The sequence below is a fragment of the Vitis riparia genome, chromosome 7 (genome assembly GCF_004353265.1).
Source record: "Vitis riparia cultivar Riparia Gloire de Montpellier isolate 1030 chromosome 7, EGFV_Vit.rip_1.0, whole genome shotgun sequence".
NCBI classification, from domain to species: domain Eukaryota; kingdom Viridiplantae; phylum Streptophyta; class Magnoliopsida; order Vitales; family Vitaceae; genus Vitis; species Vitis riparia.
This window is the reverse complement of record NC_048437.1, coordinates 2,265,783-2,290,693: the sequence shown is the minus strand read 5'-3', so window position 1 is coordinate 2,290,693 and position 24,911 is coordinate 2,265,783. Positions and strand designations below refer to the sequence as shown.

Below are 24,911 nucleotides of genomic sequence, written 5' to 3'. Positions count from 1 at the left end.
AAAACTATTTTTAATCATTAAATTATTTACTTTTAATACATGAAAGATAATTTTTATTTATTTACATTAATGAAAGTATTTTTTTAAAATAGTTTATTTATAAAGGTAGCTCAGTTGGTCTGGACTTAGGTTTGGATTAGTCGAGACCAGCGTAAACTCATTCGGACATCATGGTTATAAAAAAAAAAAAAAAGTTTATTTATAATTTAAAAATAGAAAATAATGTCGGTTTCAATTATTTATAAAAGAGAAAAAAATCCAGAACGCGGAAACCTGGTGGTGTCACGTGAAGAGCGGTGCAATCGTAAACGATGGGTGGGTCCCACAAACAACAGCTGTTACACTGTATTATTTTATTTTATTTGTTGGGAATATCTGAGCTACCGCCACCGCCGTATCGCCTGTCAGTGCTTCACCCATTCCAAATACCAATCTATAAAATGGCTCCAAGTCCAAGATACTGAAATATTCTCATAACATATATAACTTTGGAAAATTGCCTTTACTACTCTATTCACCAATATAACACCACAATACAAAAAATAAATCTATTTCATTCATGGAGACAAATAAATTTGTATATAATATAATTAAATTTTAATTTTTAAAAAATATATATATAAAAAAATTTACCAAATATTTGAAAAATATGATACTTCAAAAAATATTAAAACGTTAGAGTCACCACGTTGATTTTACTATATTTTACTCAGAGGTAAGAATATATTGACTTTTAAATTAAATTATATTTAAATTATTTAATTAAAATTTATTACTTAATTTTTACTTTTCGTATTAAGATTATTTGATAAAATTAACTTAAATTTTATTTTAAATCATTAAATTGACATATTTATCCTCATAAATTATAGTTATGACAAATAAGGTTGAATAACAATGAAAGTTATAGAGTAACAAAATAAATAATTAAAAATATGCGAATTTAATAATAAGTTAATTGTTTTTATTTATTACTTAAAGTTATTTTTGACTTTAAGTCTTACTATTAAGTTATTTTACTAAACATACTTAATAACTTATTATTACGTCACTTTTAAGTTATTAAGTTGGTTTATCAAATATCAATTAAGGTCGTGATTTAAAAGACATAATTTTAGTGAATTTTATTGATATTATAACTTGAAAACAAGATTTTAATATATTTTAGTGAAGTTGAATCTTCAAGACATGATTTCAATGTAAAATATTATCATGAAATCTAGTCTTGAACCCATTATTTTATGATAATACAATGAAATCGTGTATTTAAGACACAACTTTAAAATAATATATTAAAATCGTGTGAAAATATGATTTTATTATGATGCATTGAAATCGAGTGTTCAAGAAATGTTAAAGATAAGTTGTGATGTGGTTTTATCAATAGTTTTGAACTACCACTTTTTACAAATATTTTTTTGTTAATTTACTATAAATTTATAAAAAAATCCCAATATGTGGCCCTTGACATCATGTATTTAAGCCTAACAATATTTAGTTGCATATGGAATTCATAATTTGTTATGAAGAAAGGATGCTAAATATGGGATATTTTCTTCATTTTGAGATACTGTGGTCAGTTTTGGTTTTCAATATAAAGAAATAGAAAATAATATTAGGGATGGCAATGGCTGGCAAATCCCCAACTCGCCTCGTTTATTTAAATTAATTCCCATATTCGCCACGTTTAACTTTTTTATGAATATTTTATTTTATTTTAAAATTATATTAAAATGAATATAGTTTATAAACAATTAAAATATTATAATTTTTTACAACTTATTTTATTGAAAAATATTTTTTATTATTATTATAATTATATATTCCATAAAAATAAAAAATGAAATTAAATTAATTTTAAAAATGATAGGATCATAAAATTAAATAATTAATAAATGCACTTTCTCAAACTTTACTTCTTTTATTTTGAGAAAAATATTTATAAAAAAAATTATAATAGTTTTTTTTTTCTTGCCATCCAAATAGAGGATCATAATTTTTTTCTATTTTTCGAGATTCAAATATACCCTATATGGTTAATTTATGAGCATTTTACTTAATTGTTTTTAAAATTAAAATTACAAATAAAATATTTATTTAATCATGTATTCTTATAATCAAGATTTTGAAGTTAAGGGAATATTGAATTAAGGTTTGATACTAAACATTTTTGTAACGAAAAATAGTCATTACATTTCATCGATTATCAAATTACTAAATTAAATTTAGTAGTTAAACTTAAAATACTATCAAATACTTTTAAGTTCTATTAATTTAGTACTAAATTTTTTAACACCTAGTTTTTAATTTTATTAAATACCAATTGACTCTTCCGGATCCCTTAGCAAATTTCTTTTGTATTTATTAACCAGTGGCTTATATGAGATGTTAAAATACATGGATTAACCTTGAACATTCATTATAGTACCTAAGGGGTACTACAAATTCTTTCCTATTTTGAGATATCATATGAATCACTAATTTTTCATCATTTTTGTCCTTCCATTTTTAAATTCCATAATAATGAATATACTAAAAAAAATAAAATAAGCTTAAACAATTAACTTTATTTATTTTTATCTATCATTTTCAAATTTATTTGTTTTTTTATGGTTTTTCTTTTTGTTTTTAAAAATTGATGAAAGCAATTGTTACTTATTCTCTATTTCACTTTTGTTTTTAAAAAATGTTTTAAAAGAACAATGATAAAACAATGTTAAAAATATTTAAAAACAAAAAATTGTTTTTAAATCACACGATAAAAAAAACTTTAATTTTGTGTTTGCAAGAATACGAACTTCCGCATCCAAGCCCCTTGCCAATGAAAAAAATGACATGTTGATGACATTTTTTTTATATTTGTAATGCACGTGTAAATACATTTTAAATATTTTAAAAAATATATTTTTTTAAATCATTTTACTAATATTTTAAAATAAAATTGTTCTTATTTCCACTCCTTTAAAATCATTTTAAAATTATAATTTTTTTATATTTAAAGAAATTCCTCAGTCCACGACAACAATTTCATTTTCAGAAAAAAGACAGTTGGGAAAATATGTACATTTAAATTGAGAAATTATGAGAGTTGGATAGTAGAGGCAGTTCAATTTATTAAATGTTGGGTCCCCTATACAATAACATAAAGCCTGGCAATGGTTGTCAACCCATATTATGCAATTAGTAGCCCCATCTTAGTCCTACCATGAATCAAATGCTCTAATTGGAGCACTATACACGTCCAAGATTGGTCTATTATGGTATTATTATAAAGGCTTAATTTCATTTATGTCTAGTAAACTATAGAATGTGTTTATAATGATTTTAAAAAATGTTTATAATATTTAAATTATAAAAAATTTTAAATGTTAAAAAGACTAGAAGTGCTTCATAAAATTACTATCAAACAAATTTTTAGAATGTGTTTGATATTATTTTTATTTAAAGTGTTTTTAGTGAAAGTAGTATTGAAGTGTTTTTAATAAAAGTGTTTTATTGAAAAATATTTTTAGAAGAATCACCTAACAATTGTTTTTTTTTTTTAAATACCATAAGTGATTTTTTAACACTACAAATGATTTTACAAAATTTTAAAAGCATTCCCTAAAATTTGTTAAACATTTATTTAAAAAAAAAATACATTTTAAGTTAAAAACACTTTTTAAAATTATTGTCAAACGATTTTTTTAGTTTATTAATCACTTATCAAGTATTTTTCTAAAAAAAATACTACAAATGATTTTTCAACACTACAAACTATTTGTCAAAATTTTAAAAGCGTTTCTTAAACTTCGTCAAATATCTTTTTTTTTTAAAAAAAAAAAAAACACTTTTTAAGTTAAAAACGCTTCTTAAAATTATTACCATTAATATTTGGATACAAATTATCAAAGTGCTTTTAATTGATGATTTTCCATAAGTTATCTATAATTTAAATAATACTGATTTAGATATTAAAAAAATGATTTTTTTTTTCAATTTTTTCTTTTAAAATTTATTAATAATTTTTTTTAACCCTTCAAAAATCATTTTGAAAGAGATGGTATATTATAAGGAAATGAATTTTATATTTGAGTAAAGTTTATAAATTAATGGTTTAAACAAAGATGGACACACAAGAAGAATAAGTTAAGAGGTTACCCAAATTATTAAATCTCAATTGTTAGAATTTGATGACCCAAATTTTATTTGGTTCGGCCCAAAAAACTCATGATGCAATATATGTAGTGAAAGTATAATTATGAGATTTTTTAGATGATATATGATAGTAGTGAAGAGATCAAACCAATAGTCTCGATTCTGTAATTTTAAGTTCATGATGATTATATTTTTATTATAACCGTTCGCATCTTTCCCCTATTGTATCAATCTTTTGATATAGTGAATTTTATTCTCCTTGTGAATTTTCTCGTTTAAAGTTTTTCACGTAAATCTACATATTCTTATATATTATATTTATTTAGTTTTTTTTTTTTTTCTATTGCCTATTCTTGTTATTATGTAACATCAATCAAAGTCAAAATAATTAAATAGAATCTAAGAAAAGAAAGTTATGTCACGTTTGTAAATTGGGGTAAATTATAGTAGCAAATGACATTTTTTTTTCAATACTATATTGAAAAAATACCTACATATACACCTAATTTTACATTAATCCAATTATTTTATACATATGCTTTATATTTTATATATAGTATTACTGCTTTATACTTTTATTCCACTACTTTTATAATGATTTTTTTTTTCTTTTTAAATTTGATATTATTTATTTATTTATTATATATTCTAGTGTCTTATATTATATTTGGGTATGAAATCCAACTTATAGCGAAATTGTAAATGGAGGTTTGTCAAAGACCACTGGCACCGACAAGATTGAAATTACAGAAGCTTTTTGGAGATGAGCGTAGAGGTTAGATCCATGCACATTTCTTAGTACAGCAAGAGAGACAAGACTCTGGTTGTTGGGAACCTTATCTTGATGTTCAAAATCTTCCCAACATTAGATTTTGGACATGCATGTGCTGATCTTACTCTCCCCACCACAATGGTTTTTATTTATTTATTAATTCACTTAAAGATCTCCCCACTCCAAGGTTTTTATTTATTTATTTATTATTTTACTTTTTATGGATAGTAGTACAATGTTAGCAAGCAAGTTTGGAAATATAATATAGAAATGATAATTTTAAATAATTTAAATAATTTCAACTTCATTTATATTTTTTATTATTTGCAGGAAGATAAATATTTAAGTGAAGTCGGCCTAAGAAAATGGGTTAAGCCACTTATCAAACTTTGGTTGGTTTGACTTATTATTTTCAAAAGTTAAACATCTTATGGAATATGACATAATGCAATAAACATGTGGATACTCTTAAAAGGGGTTAAAGATTCATTTTTCCTCTCATACTTTTTGATATTCTAAATAGAGAAACTTTAGTCACCCTCTACAGAGAGAGATCAGGTGGAAGATCGTTGGGTAGACAAATTTTAAATGACCACTGCAACTTTAGAGTTTTCATCAAATGGAAATTGATCTAGGAACATCTAGATCACATGTTTGAGCTTTCTAACTTTAAATCTACATTAATAATGGTTTTTAATGTTGTTTGTTTCTATTGCATTAGGTTTAGAAAAAGCTTAGGATAGATGCATGCACCCTACATGATCTAGGGTCAGAAGAGAAATTCGAGTATTCTCAGCACTTCCACTAACCATAGAGAGAGAAAGAGTCTTAATCTCCACCTTTCTTCCTCCCCATTGATTATGTGCTAAGATCAAGGAAGAGTCATCATGCGAAAGATCTTAGGTATTTAGGATCTCTGACAACTTCAATCTTCATTTTCTCCATGTAGATTAGATTTGGGAACATCCAAATCTAAGGTAATGTTTTTTATTATATATTATTAATCTTGTTATTATCTAAAAATGTTATTTTTCTTATGTGCATAAGATTCAGAGAAACCTAGGAATTTTTGCATGCACCTAAGCCTGATTATGGGATAAGGAATGGAGAAATTTGGGTATCCTTACAATCCTTCAACATCTAAGGAGAGAAATGACATTAAATTGGTATCCTATTCTTCTAAAATGGGTAGCCTTATGTATGTGTACTCTATGCTAGATTGGATATTTGTTTTTGTTGTAGGGATGATGAGTAGATATTAGTCTAATCCATAATTGGAGCTTTAGGTAGATGTCAAACATATACTCAAGCATCTTGGGAGAACGAGAGAATATATGCTTGTGAATTTTTGCGATGAGTTGGTACACCTTAGGTATTAGGAATTAGACTTTCAGTCTGATGAAGACACTTGCATGTCTACCTCTAAGTATGTGTACACTCTAAATGATATTTGTTGTTACTTTTGAAGCAACAAAGGAAGTCATTTGGTTTTGGATTTTCCTTATGGAATTAAGGACAATTCTCTTAGTTGTATCTTCCAAGGGATCAAAGCTACATCAGTCAAGTCATGATTCTTATTATTAAGGTAGAAACCCTCTCTAATTAATTAACTTGCCTTAAACCTTAAAAGGTTATCGTAAGGCATTGATAAACATACCTTTTAATTTAGCCCTTAGCCCATGCAAGTGGGACGACTTCAAGTGATTCTACTTCCTGTCTAAGTTAAGTGTATAACCACGTCTATGTTACAAAGTGAAAAGTTCCATCTTCAAGATTGATTACTCCTACTTCAAAAATATATAGTCTCGTTCATAAAGAATAGTCCATATCCTTTGATTCCTTGAGCTACCCCATCTTTAGGATGGTGATTCACTCAAAATCAAGATAAGTTTGATCTTGGAGGCTATGGGCTTACTTATAGCCCTCCTTTGCTTAATATTTTAAATTAATTAATAGAATTTTAAACCATTAGTAATTATCTTGATGAATAAATTACTTTTTTTGAAAATTTCTAAAAATATTTATTTCTTAATTGGAAACCTAGTGCAATGGGAGAATGACCACATGAAAAATTTAAAATTCTCATGAAAGTATTTACCCAAAAATGAATTTTGATAAAATATCTACTCTCAAATTTTAAAATTTATTTTCATAAAAATTATCCTTCACACAATTCTAATTAATAAATATTTTATCTAGGAAATATTTTTAAAGAAATTTATTTGCATCATATTACTAATTATCTGCTTGGTAATAACCTTTAATGATAAATAATTTCTAATGAAATTTCCAAAAGACATTTATTTACCAAATTGGAAAATATAATGTAATAAGGAAATCACTGATTTATAAGATTTTGAAACTTTGAGAGCACCTTATTCCTATAGAGGAACTTTAGTTCTTATATTCAAAATTCCTTGTAATATTACTTTCCTTATTCCTGCACATTTCATATTTAGTAAATATTCTTTTACATGAAAACTAATTTTCATAATAATTCACTCCATTAAATGCTACCAAAAACACAACCTTTAGTAATTCCTTAATGGATAAAATATTATTTATGAAAAACTTCAAAAAATGTTTATTTCCTAAAAGAAATTAAGCAATCCATTTTGAAAAGTATTTTCAAACTATTTTATATTTTCATTAAATTACTAAAACTTTCAAAATATTTGGGTTACCATTCTTAAAATAAACTCTCTATCATAAGATTTTCTAAATCTATTAGTTACCTTTTAAACTAGGGTGCTAAAATAATTGTTTTCTTATTATTCCTTATTCTTGAACTATCCAAATCCAAATTGGATGGTTTCCTTTTTCTCTTAAGGAGGAAAGCTTGGAGAACCACCCATCTATAACCAAATAGAGTTAGAATATAGAAAAACCCTACAATAAAAACCCTAAAACTACCACATTGTCATCCAATATCCAATGAAATTATGATAAGACAAAGCTTGGGTTATGACCTACTATTCATTGCATGCAAATTCCCTATGAATTGATGTTTGCAATCTAACGGGGTAGTGCTATCAACCCATCAAGATTACTTCTCAAATCCTTGAGTTATAAATCTTCTTATTATCTAATTAACTGACATACTCTAACTTCAAGGAGCATATGTTAAATTCTATTAAAGGAATTACTACAACCATAAATTTCATGATCACATGTCCTTGGGAATACCCAAGAAGACATATTGTTTCAATCCCATGATATATTACGATGCCTCTATTGAGAATACTTGTTGTCAACAGTCTTCATCAATAGTAACCCAATTTGTAAGAAATATACAACCACTTTAGGTCGAAGTTTCTTGTTGATTTCATCACAAAACTCAATATCTTTTTAAGGTTGAGAGTCCATGCAACATAGTAGTTAAGTGAATCATAATAATCTAATAACCTTTCATCATTATCCACCATAGGTTTTGTCCAATGTGAAGTCATACACACTAATGCACTTACCATGGAAACCCCATCCTAATGGCCAAATCAAGTCATCCTTACAAGAAGGTAGTGCATCACTGTCTCTATTAGATTACTTAAATCCATGAACCAATTGTGAACAACTTAATATCTTGCAAGAAACTCATGACTTGTATACCATGTACAACTCATAATACACCTAAGCCAAGTACAATGCAAATGATATAGGCTAAATGTTCAAATCAATGTCAATGCAACAAAGGGATAACAAGGGGATAGTTAAACTTTGTTATATCATGACTTGCTTTTAGGGGCTTAATCCTAACACATGACTACCCAATAACCAATGTCATTACTCATCATGTCTTATCTAATTTATAACCATGTAGACTAGTTATGTAGCCACTCTACATAGTGCCAAGGTTTGAAGGAGTGATATGGTAGAAGATTGCAAAGATTTTTAGATTCGTTACATCAATTAGAATTTGATATGAAAATATCCAAATCAAAGGTTGATAAGGTTCACAATTTGAAGATATTTTGAAAAATTTGAAAATTCATTGATGTCTTTTTTTTGAAGATTTTAACTAAGGACTTGAGCAGTTTGATCTCAAATAAAAAATATATTTTATAGATTTTGATCTTAAAGGTTAAAACTTATGGCTTTGAAGATCTTAACAATTTGAAGACACTTTGAAAAAATTGAAAGTTCGTTGAACTCTCTTTTGTAGATTTGAAGAAATTTTAGTTTTTTATTGAAAAACTCCTTTTCAACTCTTGTTTTTTGAATTATTTTCTTGATTGTGCTAAAAGCTTTAGAATGAGCACTATTTATAGGGATTGAAAGCACTATATTTAAGTATTTTTTTTCCTTAAAAATACTATTCTTTAATTAAAGTATATATCGAGAGAGATTTGGAAGACTATATTTGGTAGTCTTAACTCTTTATAATATTGTTATTTAGTTAAATAATATTGAAGGAGATTTAAAGGCTATTTGATAGTCTTCAATTTTTTTCTTAATAACACTTGATAATTACTATTTTGAATTATCAAACTTACAATTTTTTGCTTATTCTATCAATTATAATTTCATTGTTAAAATATGTATATTTTCTTTATTTAAATACAAGACAACTAGTTTTCTCTTTACTTGAAATCCATGTAACTTGTGTCATAATTTAATTTGGTAGAATTATCACCATATGACAACTTTCATTCTGCGATACACAATAAACTCTAAGTTGTGTTTGATTTCAAGAAAAAAAATAATAAATAAAATATTTTTTTCAAATTTGATTATACTATAAAAAATATTAAAGAAAAACAAATATTCTTAAAATTAGTTAGAAAATTAGATATTTTAAAATTATTTCATATTTATATCGAAAAGTTAATAAGTTAAATAAATAGAAAATAACATATAAAAATAATTTATTAATTTTAAATCTATTTTTTAATTTCTTTTACCTTTTCTTTTATTTTTTATTTTCTTTTCTTACATTTTTCCTCAAATTTTTTGGATAATCAAACATAAACTAAAAAGTATTAGAACCATAGAAAATAAGTTGAGAATACTCCAAGTACGTCTTTAAACATTATTCTCAAAAACAATTTTAAAGAAATGTTTTGTAAATCAATCCCAAACAAACCATCTTTCTCCACGAAATAAAAATGTCCATTCCAATAAGTCACTAACAAAAGAAAATGAATTCCATTCAATCAAGTGAAAGAAACCCAAATAAACATGAAATGACAGTGTTGCCAAAAGTAACTCTAAGATATCCAAGTTCTGCAACGAAAGAACAAGAAGCATTCTTCTCCATTGTATCTTACAAACGCAGCCTCCTCAAGAGACTGAATTCAAATTTACAGAGCTATCACTGGAGCAGATACATTTATTACTAGGGGTTTATTCTGTACCTTTCTTCCATTTAGTTTCAAGATCAGTTGACATTCAAAGTACGATATTTTTCATGATGTAACACATCTTCTGGGTAATTAATTTCATCCCAACACAAAAGGTTTGAAGCAAGGTCACATTCAATAATTAGGCATAAGTTACAGATCAGAATGCAAATCCTCTTCATCAGAGCCAGGGCTCTTCAAGTTTGATGGACTTGAGAGCATTAGACCAGAATATCTGGACAAGATCAGTCGAGCTATATTCTCAGCTGCAACAGCACTTGTCTCCATGGTGCTTGCAGCATTCTCAAAAGCATTCACGTAGTACAAATGTCGACCGTCTAATACAAATGGCGCAAACACTTCAGGAGCACTGTAATGAGGATACGCACCCCAATTTATTCGAATTGTTTCCTTCCTCAAACTAGAAAATGGAACCATTTAGGGAAACACATTAGCATCCTGACAGTTTCCAGGGTCTCAGGTAGACTAATATTAAATCAATGACATGCCAGGACATATAACTGGATTGGTCCCCCTGAACATTTACCATAGACCAAAATATTACTTGATAGAAACAATGGATAGGAACAACTCGATTTCTAATCTTGAAGGCTTCTCAAAACAGGTAATCAATGTTATTATATGCCAATAAACTAGTCTAGTTGATTTGTGATATCCACCGTCAAATCTCCAGCTAATTCAGCATTTTTGCTCTTGCCAAGCTGAGTTGATTCTCTACTTAGAAGCTTGAGATTTATGCCTTTAGATCTCCCTAGCAGTTAATGAGTTCAGTTAAGCATTTCTTTCAACACAATTGTAAAATCCAATTTCAACAAGCTTATGATGGGTTTTATTTTTTATTTTTCACCGGAACCCAAATTTCAACAAGCTTATGATGGATTTTATTTTTTTCCGGTAGCCTTCTTATCCAGACCTCATCTTGACCTCAACCCCTTAACACCCTATTCAGGCCACAGAAACCTAATCAATTTAATCAATATAGATAAGGAATTCCATAAATACAAGTTTTAGATGGTATCCTGACTTGTTTTCCTGCAATAAGGAAGCAACAGTTATAGACTAGGTAGAAGTGTTACCTAAAGATGCGGTCTAGCAACACATCAGCCATTGGTTTACGAGAAAATATCTTGTAAGACATATCCTTCTCATCGTGTTTCCGGAGAACAGATATGCTTGAAAATGGAAGGTTGGGATCCTCCAAGGTACCCACCAGTTCTGGAATTTCTGATACAGCAACCAAGCCAAAATATGCCTTGACCACAGAAAATCAAGATTTGAGAGACTGGGGGAGGAAAAAAAATACTGAGATAAATGAAGAAAAGTGAAGAGAGAAGTAGAGAAACAAAAGAACATGAATAAAGTGGGTACTCACAGGATTTAACAGACCCCTTACAAAAGTTGCATGTGTGTGTTGTAATTTTCTCTTAGGAATTGAAATTGGAGGGTTAAAATGAATATTCAGCTCATCCAGTGGAGTAGCAATCACTGCGACTTCACACTTGTAACTGTTTCCTTTTGTGGAGTTAAGCTCATAATACTCTCCATGGTAAGAAACAGATTCTATTTCTTCATGACGGTGCAATACAACATCTGAATGATTAATCAATCCGGCAACAATTTGCCAGTTCCCTCTTTCAACTGACCATAACCCTCCACCGGATCCTGCTAGGGAAACTGCACCAGCAAGTCCACTGATGCTGACACTTTGACCATAATTAATTCGTGTGATAACCTGCACAGATAAACAGAATTAAGTACTTCGATAAAATTTCCCAAATCTAAATGTGCTTCCAATTTTTAGCCATTTTGGAATTTCAGTGTTTCAAAGTTTCATCGAAGTCCAACATTTTCATTTAGGACTGGCATGAAATGGGATTGAGAGTTGCTTGACTTTCCTTGTCCATCCCATAGAGAACTCCCAGACAAAATATAGGTTCACAGAAACTAGTCAACTACAGTCCAAGATTACTGAATGCACTGCATTGGATATGGAAGTAAACATAATAGTCTACTTTTCCCCATATACAACAGTTGACATTGATCCATAATTGATTCTTGTGATGAGTGACAACCCTCACAGACAAACAGAATTCTGAACTTCGATAAAATTTCAGAAATTTCAGAGTACCTGCTCCAATTTTTTTTAGTCATTTTGGAATTTCAACATTTGAAAATCTCATCTAACTCCAACATTTTCCTCTAGGCAAGAACTGGGATCCTAGAGACTTGTTCAGGGTGGTGCTCTTACAGTACACATCCAATAGATAAGACTCCCCACAAAAAAACATACAGGTTTAGAGTGATTCAGGGTTCTTCTCATTTAGTGCACATCCAATATTAAAGGATCTCTCATAAAAAAAGCTACAGTCCTAAACTTAGGCCATGTTTGGTTTGTGCAATCCAGGAAAGAGAGAGAACTATTGTTATTAATTTTTTAGGTATCTCAAAACAGAAAGATTAAGCAGGTAATATAATAAAATGTTGTGGTTCTATGTCGTACCATATCAAATAATTATTTGATCACATGAATTTTGCATAACAGGGTGGGCGTGATTATAGCCAATAAAACAAGACATTACATTATGTAGTAGATTAATAAACATGGAAAAGTTCGCCTCTCCCCTAAGAGCATTTGACATATAACATGCACCTACCCTTGAGGTTTTGGTTTTTCATAGAAACCCTTTATGGAGGGTAAAACTATTAAGACAGATTAATGGAATTTGCTATCATTCTAAGATCTTTTTTTTTTTTTTTTTTTTTAATATACCTATTTTGACTTTATATTGCCTAGGAATTCAACTAAGTTGAGAATAGATTTTTATTGTGCTAAAGTCATCAATTTTGCTCCAAATATTCATTGATTCAACGCTCACAGCCGTTTTTGCTACGACCCTCCCTCCCCCTTCATCCATAGCCTTTTCCTCTCCCTCTGCCATCTCCCATTCACTGCCGTCAGCCAAGACGATGGACAAAGAATCCAGGGAACTCTCTTCTTATGTCGGCACCAACCCACCTTCGCCAGAGGACCCCCTCACTACCAAGGCCCAAAAGAAAAGAAGGAGTAGAAGAGAGAAAGGGGGTCTCTACACAACCACGGGAAAGAGTATCGTACCTCGACGACTCTTCCAATAGCGCCTCGTTTGTAAACTCTGCCCTAGCGATCTTTAACAGAGTCGACTCAGTCTGGGTAAGCAAAGGAGCCAGCGCGAGCATCGGGTCCCCCTCTAGGATGTCGGAGACTGACCTTCTACCATCGTCGGCTTCTCTTTGGGACTCCTCCTGCGACTTAGCTTCAAAGTTAGCCACGGGAAGAACTGAGGCTTTAAAAGGGCCATCGAACCCCAAACCACTTTTACTGGGCCCAGCCCTCGTCACAGCCCACTAAAGATCTTTTTAAAGAAACGAGCCTTAAACCCACCTCCAATTCTCCCTCCCCTTGCCGATACTCAAGCCTAATAACAGATTGGTCTTCCACTGAGCCCAATGTCTCTTTCCCTTTTCTTCCTCTAATCAACCCGCCCCTGCACCCGCCCAGCGATTTCAAAAAAGTGTCATTATCCCCTACTCTCAGGAATCAAATCAGTATTCCACTTTTCAGACCTACCCACTGACCCTAGCTCAGGGGAAGAGAGGAAGCAATAGCAACAACAGTAGTATCAACACCAACTCCATTTTGCCTCCCCTCATGCAACGACACGTCTTGTACTCCCCTTTGTACCTCAGCCAACACCACCCTTTCTCTTAAATCACCGCAATAATCAGCTTGTGGCCTCTCCTCAATTGCTTCCCTAACCCTGGAACTTCCAGCCATGCAGTTCTTGCTCACCGACACCACCTGGACAAAACTAGGATGGTTTCCCACCATAACTGAATGGCAAAACAACCTGATCCCACAACAATCTCTAGAGAGCTGGGTAGCTCTTTGCCTTCCAACTTCACTAAAATCCTCGCCCACTGTAACTCCGTGAAGAAAGCTATATACTCATCCACTGCAATAAAACCTCCTCACCCATCACCTATCTTTATAAAACACCTCTCTACTCCACATGTGAAGAGGAAGACCCACCACCCTTACCCAAGCCTAAGCCTCCTTAATGCCGGCACCTTGCAGGAAACACCCCGCCTCTGGATTCCATCTTGTAAGATGCAAAATGTTCTCCTTGAGTCTTCTTTTCCCTCTAGCCAAAACCCTTTCAGCTTCACTTAAAGACTCAAACTCAAACAACAAAAGCCCTTTACCCAAAAAAGCCACTCTCAATCTCCCCTTTAACAACCAGAGGTGGCTCGCCCAACTCCTCACTAAATCCAGGTCAGGGGCAGGAACAAAATCCACTCCCCACCAGCCCACTAAACACTGGTCCAACTGATCCTTCCCTCCTAGCAACTCTCTTTCTCCTAACTCCAACCAAACAGAATCACCTATCCTCCCTGGCCTTGGTTTTGCCATTTTCGCATAAGTCTTTGACAACGAACCTTTCTCCCCAGGAGGAGTCACTGAACCTCCTGCATCCAGAAACTTGACCAAAGAAACGACTTCAAGATCATGCAGCTTCTCCACCAGAATATTCCAGCCTCCTAACAAACCCCTTCCTTCTGGGAAGATCACACAATACCTCTTGGACTCAATATCGCAAACTGAACAGAGAAGAAACCTTCCCGCCTCATTCAATCGACGCTCCAACCTACATTTCCTCCCCCCTCCTCCCAATCAAGAACCCACCTTCTATTTCCATTATCCCCGCAGCAAGCTTCAACACCATCCAACAAACAACTTAAACTAACTTCCCCAAACCTAACCCATGAAGTGGTTCCTCTACATCCCTCCCAGATACACCCCTTCAACTTGCCACTTACCACCTCAACTTGCAGCTTGTAAGACTTAGATTCAATAGCGAATCAACTCTTTCCACCCCTAGAAGCTTCACTCATTCTTTGCGTGTGTGTGTGATTTTTTTTGCTCATAGAAATTTGAAAACCACAATATTGGAATTCAAAGAAAAATCATGAGCATAAAATTGATATCAGAGTAGACAATACAATTTTCCCCACATTTGCAGTAGTCATATAACTAGAATTAGTATTTTATTTCCTCTGCAACAATATTTTATTTCTATTAGATTTTTTGAATTGCCTATAAATAAGACTGATTATAACAACGCAAGGGAATTATTAATTCTTTGTTGTTATTTGAGAAATATTAAGAAAGTTGAATCCTCTTTTTCTCTGTCTCTCTTTTTCTCTTTGTTATTCTCTCATACATTTCTATCTTTTTTTGTCTCTTCTAATTTCTTCTTTTCTTCTCATCTAATTCTGTCTTACCCAATTTATCTGCCATACAAAAAATGCTTCTATTGTCCTACATCAATTATCCACATTAGTCTCACCCTTAAAGAAGGGGATCATCTTTGTCTTAGAGAATCAAGTTCCATTCTCCTAGTCACAAGGTATAAAATGATCGTCAAGGTAGGCGATACTTGTTAACTATGATTCTTGACATGGGGCATGACTTATTGCGTAACAATATGACTTGAACTTTACTAGAGAAGCTTTGATAAGCAAGATATGTGGTTTGAGAGGTTGTATAACCTTGTTGAGTGGGAAATGCAAGATTTATCTATAGTAAACTTACTTTCTTGTTGGTGTCTCAATTTGTGAAAACCAAGCTAAAAATATAGCCATGCGGTTTTAAGTCTTTTCCAAGAGATGATCAATGAGAAATCTATCGTGAAGCTCAAATGCATACGATAACTACTCCTATTACTAATTAGAGATGTGGTAAAATTAGTTTTGTCTTGATATCCTAAGAGTTTGCTAAGTGTTTTTAATAGTTCTCAATTGAAGTGTGATGATGGATCTTATGCCTTTTAAATGCACATCACATGTTTACAATCATTTGCTTCTCAGTCTAAGTCGAAATGATGCATGAGCACCAACTAACACACTTCGGGAGGACATTTAACATCTTAAATAGTTGTACAAGATAAACATCCTTTCAAGGAGAAGCAAGGTCATCCTAGCTCACACCTATGTGAGAGAAGATACACTACAAAACAATCCTAGTAGAGATAGGGCATAGGACCTCTTCCTTAAGACGTAAAGGAAACTCCCTTCTAGAATTGTCAAGGCAAAGCGAGTTACTTCCTTTAAGTAAGATGGAAGGTATCCCTTCAATTTGTAGAGGTAGAAAAACCAACACTACACCACCCAAACGACCCATTATCAAGTTTTAAGCCATATCTCTCTTTCCAAGTAAGGGTAGCTAGCAAACTCGCCTCACTCCAAGACCATCTCTAATCATTTCCTTACACCCTAAAGAAACTCCTACTATATGAGGTCATAGCACCCCGGTATTGCTAAATCTATGCAAGTTGGGAGTAGAGCTTGTGGATCCAAAACAATTTGGATGCACCTTTTGTAGTGGATTTGGGAGTCTTTATTTTGTGGCCAAGGTTTGAGGCTAGTTAAAGCAAGATAAACTAGACACGTGTTGAGTCTATTTCATTTGGATTGAGAGACAAAGGAACCCACATGGGACGGTGTTAACAACTGCAATGTACTTATACCAATGAAGCTAAGATCCGCCAGGTTCTACATACCATCGACTAGTCCAATGCTTGGCATCTCCTCTTGGGACTCATATATGAAGAGCTCAAGGAGACTTGCTTTGAAGGGAACATTTTCTTACAAGAGGATTGTTAATAAGCATTCGACCTATTAGTATAAAACTGTCCAAGACTCTCAAGCTTCTAGTTTGGGATCTTCACTCCTGTTTTTTTCCACTCTCCAATCTTCTCTTACATCTTACCTTCACTCTATTATACTCTTTTCCACTCAAACCTTGATGGTTCACCACTCACATAGCTAATGTTCTTGCCTAGTAAAGAACCTTCTATAAACAACTAGAAATGACACTAAACCCTGCATATAAAAGATGTAAGAGAAGACAAAAATATTAGCACGAGAAAGCAAATTTCACCCCAGCAAAAGATGCAGGAAGATTAATTCAAGAAACAACTAAGGAAATTAGTCAGAGTTCTCACTGTGACAAGCTCTTCTATCAGCAAGGGAGATAACCCTGCCTCAACCAATTCATCTTGCAATGTCCGAGCAGTGAGATTGTATAAATCTGCCCATTTAAGCATCTCATCCACAGTCTCAAAAACCGGTCTTGACTCAAAGCTTGCATAATACTTCAAGAAATTATCAACTGTAGTCTGCACCATACAGATACATAACTTTATTTGTGTAGAGCTAAACCAATGATCTTTAAACATAAGTAGAGAGAGATGATGGAAGAGAGAAAAAAAAAAGCTTGAATAACACTTCCAAGAGGACAGTCAACAACATTATTTATACATACAAATATCGCAACACATTCAAACAGCAAAATACAAAGGCGTATTTATGCTCTTGCTAAGAAGCCGGAGGAGAACAAAAGAAATTTGATGTTGAATCTTTGAATATTCCCTATTTGGAAATCAACATCCCCAACCACCTAATCTTGATCCAAACATTTGCTTAGTATGAGCTTAATTTTTCCATTTTACATTTTAGTGGAGCAATCAACACTTGTTTTCACTTTAAAAAATGAAGCAATCAACATTTGTTTCTTCTTTAAAAAATAACTTATTTTTAAAAACTTTTTTCCTGAATAATTTTCACTCGTGTCAATGCAAAATAGTGATTATTCCATACCAAAGAGGTTAAAACGTTTCAAATTTCTCTTCCCCTTGCTTTCCCATGTCTCACCAGCCGAACAAAGACAAAGCAGAGAAATAGACCTGAACAAAGCTATCCATTTTGAGGAGAGAGAAGCCGTAACGCACGAACATAAGCACGGAGTTGGTAATTGCCACAATTCTTTGAACAATGGAAGACTTGGAATTGGAATCTAGGGTTTTGAACACAAACTTCTCACCATCCCAAATCCCAAGAGACAAAGAGGACTCAGAAGAAGGAGGTGTCTTCACACTGAGATTGAGCATCTTGGTGAAATTCACGGCGTGGAAGTTCTTGGGATGAAGAATTGAGGCCCCGGCCTCGAATGTTTCTCCGGCTAGCACGACTGTGGCCATCCGGCCTCCGACGACGCCGCTTCGCTCGAAGATCCGAAGTGTAAGTGCTGTATGAGGGGAGTACCGGCGGAGGAAGTGGGCAACGGATGAGCCGCTGATGCCGCCGCCGACGATGCAGACGATGGGCGGCGACGGGGGTGAGGTGGCAGAGGAGATAGGTGAGTGAAAGAGGAGAAAGAAAACTGAGAAAGTCAAGCCTGATAACATCTTTGCTTGAGCATGCTTCGTTTCTTCCATCTTCTCATAAGACAGGATTAGTAAGTCCAATCTTCTTCACTTCTTGTAAGACTAGCTTGGTAAGTGCATTTGCAAGGCATATGAACTATTATTTTTAATTTAAATTTAGTTTTAATTATTTGATAATAATAAAATAATAATAATTAATTTTTTATTGTAATGGTGATTGAATATATTTTATGGCATTGTTTAAAAACAATTATATTTATTAAATAATTATATTAGTAATAAAATTATATTCATTTTCCTGAGAAGATAAGATATCCTGTAAATTGTCTAAAATTTTCTCCCACAAATACCCTTTGGGGTTATGTTTGGTTCCGAAAAATACTAAAGGAAAGAAAAAAAATGTAAAGGAAAATGTTTTTTTCATGTTTGGTTGTCCTATGAAAAATATAAAAGAAAATTAAATATAATTAAAACTAATTAAAAACTTATGTATTTTTAAATTATTTAATCTTTATATTGATGAGTTAAAATAAATAAAATGAGTTTGAAGTAAAAAATAAAAAAAAATAAAAAATTATCGACATTTATTTATTTTTTATTTTCCATCATTTTTTATTTCTTTTGTATTTTATTTCCCTTACATTTTTCCTCAAATTTTATGGGAACCAAACATAGCCTTGGTGAATCAAACAATTCCCTTGATATCATTACTCAATTATCCAAATATATCAAGCTCAAAAGTTACCCAAATCGAGGGCCCAAAAATCAAGCCTAGTAAGTTGAGATATGAGCGACAAATCTTGTGATAAAGATAATAGAGGTGTAAGTTATATTTGTTGGCTTTTATAACATACTCGTGGGTAATTGACAGAGTGCCAAGCCAAAATGCAGAGTGATTCTCAAGCTCTTAGCTTCACAAAGCAAAGACGTCGCCGTGGATTGGTTGCAACTCTCCATCTCCACTGCCATTAACCTAATCATGCGTACATTTTGCAAAAACAAGGGTACCTTCCATCAAAGTGGGTTCATCGCAATTTCAAGTATGCTCTACTCAATCTTATTCTTTAGAATCAAGTTACCATTTTTTAATTAAATTCTAGTTGATCATAATAAGAGGATACACTGTCTCAATCCTAAGAAATATCATGGTGTCTTTATTGAGAATATATATTGCTACCGGTTTCTATCAATAATGACCCAATCCATAGGAAATATCTTATCAACTTAGGATCTCATTTGTAGGTTAAAGTCATTGATAACTTTAACACAAAATTAATATTCTCTCAAGGTTGAGAGATAACACAATGAAGCAACTTGGTGAGGTCATGACTACTTGATAGCTTTAAGTCATGACTCATTGTAGGTCTTGTCCAATGTGTAACCATATACACTAGTGCACTCACCATGGGAAACTCATCCCGATAGCCACGACCAACCATCCCTCTAATTAGGAGGTGGTGCATTACAACCTCTAATGAGTTACCTAGACCCATGAACTGGTTGTGAACAAGTCATCTATTTGCAAGGAACCCATGACTTAGATTTTCTATGCAACTCCTAATGCGCCTAAATCACGTACAATGCAAAAGAACAACAATGCTCATAAAGTATAATACATGAAATGAGGATAGATAAAAGTGAAACTAGAACATCATTAAATAAATAATGAATTCCAATTTTATTACATCGTGCCATGCTTTTAAGAGCTCTAGATGCTATGAAAAGTTTAGGGTTGTGGATGACATGAACGACTTTAGTTTCTGAGCTCAGGACTCTAGATACTATGAAGAGCTCAAGGTTGTGGTTGACATGAACGACTCTGAGTCGTGAGCTTAGGACTCTAGATGTTATGAATAGCTCAAGGTTGTGGATGACATGAGCCACTCCGGGTCATGAGCTTATCGTTCTAGATGTTATGAACAACTCAGAGTTGTGGATGATATGAACGACTTGAGATCCCTTGAGCTCGGTCTTCTTATTGCAATGAACCGTTATGTCTATGGATGATATGAATGATTCTATGTCATGACCTTAAGCCTTTAGATGTCATGAACTGCTCAAGGCAGTGGACGATATGAACGACTCCTGATCGTGAGCTCAGGGCTCTAAATACTATGAATTGCTCAGGGTTGCGGTTCACATGAACGAATCTGGGTTGTGAACTCAAGGCTTTAGATGTTATTAACAACTCAGGGTTGTGGATAACATAAACAACACCAAGTCATGAGCTTAGGCCTTAAGATTCTAGGAAAAGCTAAAGGTTATGGTTGACATGAGAGCCTCCGGGTCGTGAGCTTAGGGCTCTAGATGCTATACATAGGTCTGAAGTGTTGATGACATGAAATACTCTAAGTCATGAGCTCAGGGCTTTGGATGCGATGAACAACTCAGAGTTGTGGATGATATGAATGACTCGGGATTCCATGAGCTCAGGCCTTTAGATGTTATGAACTGCTTAGGGTTGTGGATGATATGAGCGATTCTACATCATGAACTCGAGCCCCTAGATGTTGTGAATGGCTTAGTGCTTTAGATGACATAAACGACTTCGAGTTGTGAGCCTAGGGTTGTGGATGACATGCGACTCTAGGTCGTCAGCTCAGGTCTCTATATTCTATGAACAACTTACAGCTAAAGATAACATGAACGACTCCAAGTTATGAGCTCAGGGCTCTGCTTATTATGAACATCTCAAGGCGGTGGTTGATATGTAAGAATTCGGGTCATGAGCTAAAGGTTGTGGATGCTATGAACAATTCAGTGTTGTAGATGATATGAATGACTTGGGATCCCAGGAGCTCGGGGCTTTAGATGTTATGAACCGCTCAGGGCTGTGGATGATATGACTAATTCAACGTCATGACCTCAAGTATCTAAATGTTGTGAACAACTCAGGATTGTGGGTGATAAAAACGACTTCAGGTTGTGAGATAAGAGATCTAGATGCTATGAACACCTTAGTGCTATAATTGACATGAACGACCTTGGGTCATGAGCTCAGGGCTCCAAATGCTATGAACAACTCAAGGCTGTGAAAGACACGAACAACTTTGGGTCATGAGCTAAGGCCTTTAGACACTATGAACAACATAGGGTTGTGGTTGACATCAAAGACTCCAAGTCGTGAGCTTAGAGCTCTAGATGATGTGAATAGCTCTGGGCTATGGTTGACATGAACGATTCTACGTCATGACCTCAAACCTTTAGATGATATGAACAACTCAGGACTGTAAATGACGTGAACAACTCTAGGTCCTGAGCTCAAGTCTCTAGATGCCATGAACAACTAAGTGTTAGGGATAACATGAACAACTATGGGTTATGAGCTTAGGGTTCTAAATACTATGAACATCTCAGGGTGGTGGTTGACATGAAAGACTTTGGGTCGTGAACTCAAGGCTCTGGATGCTATGAACAACTCAATGTTGTGGATGATATGAACGACTTGACACCCCATGTGCTCAAGGCTCTAAATGCTATGAACCGCTCAGGGTTGTGGATGATATGATTGATTCAACATCATAACCTCAAGACTCTAGATGTTGTGAATGGCTCAGGGTTGTGGATGACATAAATGATTCTAGGTTGTGAGATTAGGTTCCTAGATGTTATGAACAACTCAAGGTTGACGATAACATGAACGACTCTAGGTTATGAGATTAGGGATCTAGATACTATGAGCAACTCAAGGTAGTGGTTGACATGAAAGACTCCGGGTTGTGAGCTCAGGGCTTTGGATGCTATGAACAACTCAGTGTTGTGGATGATATGAACGACTCGAGATCCTGTGAGCTCAAAACTCTAGATGCTATGAACCACTCAAAGCAGTGGATGATATGACCGATTCAATGTCATTACCTTAAGCCTCTAAATACTGTGAATGACTCAAGGTTGTGGATGACATGAACAACTTCGGGTCATAAGTTTAAGGCTCTAGATGCTATGAACTTTCCTCTATCAACATAAATCATATATTTGTCCATAGATGATATAAATCTCATATAACATGGTGTCACATAGACACAATGCCCTAACATCTCCCAACACGCTTCTCATACAAATTGTTCCAATGCTCTTTCATCTCTTAGCTTAAAATATCACAAGGGCAATCGACTACAATGTGCCTCTCCATCTCTATAGCACGATATAAGTCTAGGATATATTACAATCACATCCATAATAACAATGTAAAGTATCGTAATGGTAGTACCAATGATTTTTAGTGAATCGTACGTACTTGGTAAGCTTCTAGGAAAGATTGGAGGGGTCACAATAGTCCTGCTTAAAATCCAGCCTTCTTAGACAAAGTTTCCCTAAATTGTACCCATCCTTTCATGATCATAGAACCATCTCAACTATTTATATACAAATATATCAAAGATACAAGGAACACATATTTATTAAAAACATAGCATTTGACCAACACATTTTTAAAGCATATCTCATGAAATTTAAAAAAAATAACGAATTCATATAACATTTTAAACATGAGATATATAATTCTAAAACCATGTAAAATCATGCATTATAAGATCACTCACCTTTTCTATTAGAATTGTTGCACTACATCCGTTATGATGACTTAAAGATTCAACCTTTGAAATAACATCACTATAAGAGCTTTTTCATACTTCTCTACTTTCCTTTCTTGGTAGGTGAACACCCTCTTTATAGGAATATAAAGCAAGTGAACATATAGGTGACTCGTTGCATGGGCTAGCTAGGTGTCGCTCAAAAAGAAATGATTAGTGCTTCTCTTGTAGCATCAAGACAACACATGGCACATGCTTGATCCTGACACCTGCTTGAGTAGGTACAACAACTTGATGAGTCATTATGCCCTACTAGATGTCATATGATCAAGACGGCTTAGTGTCCTCTAGGTTACATGCATTTTGACATGTTAATTCAACAACTCATGCTTGGTTGCACGCCTTGGACACCTCATGCTTGGTTGCATGCCTTGGACACCTTATGCTTGGTTGTATACTTTGGACATCTCATGCTTGGTTGCATGCCTTGGACACCTCATTCTTGGTAACATGTCGTGGACATTTCATGCTTGGTTGCATATATTCAACCTGTCATAATTCGTTGCATGCTCTTGATACCTTATACTTGATTACATTCTTTCAACATCTCATACCTAGTTGCATGTTTTTGAAGCTTCATACTTGGTTGCATGCCTTTGCACCTCATACTTAAGTTGCATGCCTTCCAACACCTCATCCTTGGTTGTATGCATTGTGACACCTCAAGCTTGGTAAGGGATAAACAAGAAGGTGATGCTCATGCTTGTTTAGTAAAAAGGTAATTAAAATGAAACTTCAAAGTATTATTATTAAAAATTAGGGTTGTTACAATTAATGAAGAGTGGAGAGAAAAGTGAGAGCTTAACTTTCTTTATGATAAGAGAATAAAGAGAAGGAAAAAAAAATATTGCGCAAGGGAAATAAAGAGAAAAAAGGTGAGATGAAAATAAAGGGATAATTGTGTGTTGGAAGGAAACAAGAAGAAAAGAGCATTTTTTTTTTTATCAAGATGAATATTTTTGATGTTTTGAAAGGGAGAAGTTATATTTGTATCCACTAGATATCTTTACATACCCACCATAATTAAGGTTTTTTAAAACAAAAATGAATCTTGAAGGAATTATCAAAATACCTTTAAAGTTTGACCTTATTTGACATATATTATGTGTTTTTTTTCTCATTTTTTTTTTAAATTTTAATTTAATTTAATTTTTACTTCTAGAACACTTCTTAAATCATTCCTAAGCGTTTTTAACTAACTTTACAACAATTTGTATCAAGCTTTACATAAATCATAAGTCCAAAAATATATTAAGATGATATAAACATAGTATTAGTGTGTAGATCTAAAAAAACATGGTTTAAAAAGATTGAAATTAATTTTGAATTTATCTTAAATATTTTTTTTTTGTTAACAAACAAGTTTCAAAGAAAATATTTTGCCTGCGGGTAAGGATTTTTGCCCTTGGGTTTGTTGATTAGAAGAAAAAGATTGAAAGAAGTAAGCAGACACTGGATGAGAGGCAAAATAATGAAAGGAATATATTAGGTATAGTAAAATTTTTTGTATATATATGCATTAGTTAGATTTAACAAAAAAAAAATCGATGTATTAATAAAATTAACATTTTAAAGTTAACACTTAAAAATGTAAATAAAGTAGATGTGTATAGTATTAGGGATAATAATAGGGTAAATTTTTTCGAGTACTAAGTCGCATTTCGCTTCTAATCGGATAAGTTTAAAATTTTAATAAATGGGTTAAGTGTTTAAGATTTTTTTTAAGACTTGGGATAAAGTTCAGGACGAGTTTAAGTATTGTCTTGTCTATATGGTCTGTCCTGATTAT

The 24,911-nt window shown here is 32.8% G+C and overlaps 1 protein-coding gene across 2 annotated transcripts; it reads right to left on the bottom strand.

Annotated features, from left to right (window-relative positions):
• Positions 1-10,032: 10,032 nt before the first annotated feature.
• Positions 10,033-18,623, bottom strand: LOC117918625 (farnesylcysteine lyase). 2 transcript variants are annotated; one of them, XM_034835411.1, is made up of 5 exons: positions 18,051-18,620; positions 17,310-17,483; positions 11,639-11,998; positions 11,343-11,518; positions 10,033-10,666 (listed from the first exon to the last, which is right to left on the bottom strand). In XM_034835411.1, exons 1-5 carry the CDS (start codon positions 18,579-18,581, stop codon positions 10,399-10,401), a joined length of 1,509 nt encoding a protein of 502 aa, XP_034691302.1. In that variant the 5' UTR covers positions 18,582-18,620; the 3' UTR covers positions 10,033-10,398. The 2 variants fall into 2 exon arrangements, with proteins under 2 accessions (XP_034691302.1, XP_034691303.1); XM_034835412.1 differs by lacking the exon at positions 10,033-10,666 and adding an exon at positions 10,691-10,780 and having other exon boundaries at positions 18,051-18,623.
• Positions 18,624-24,911: the final 6,288 nt, after the last annotated feature.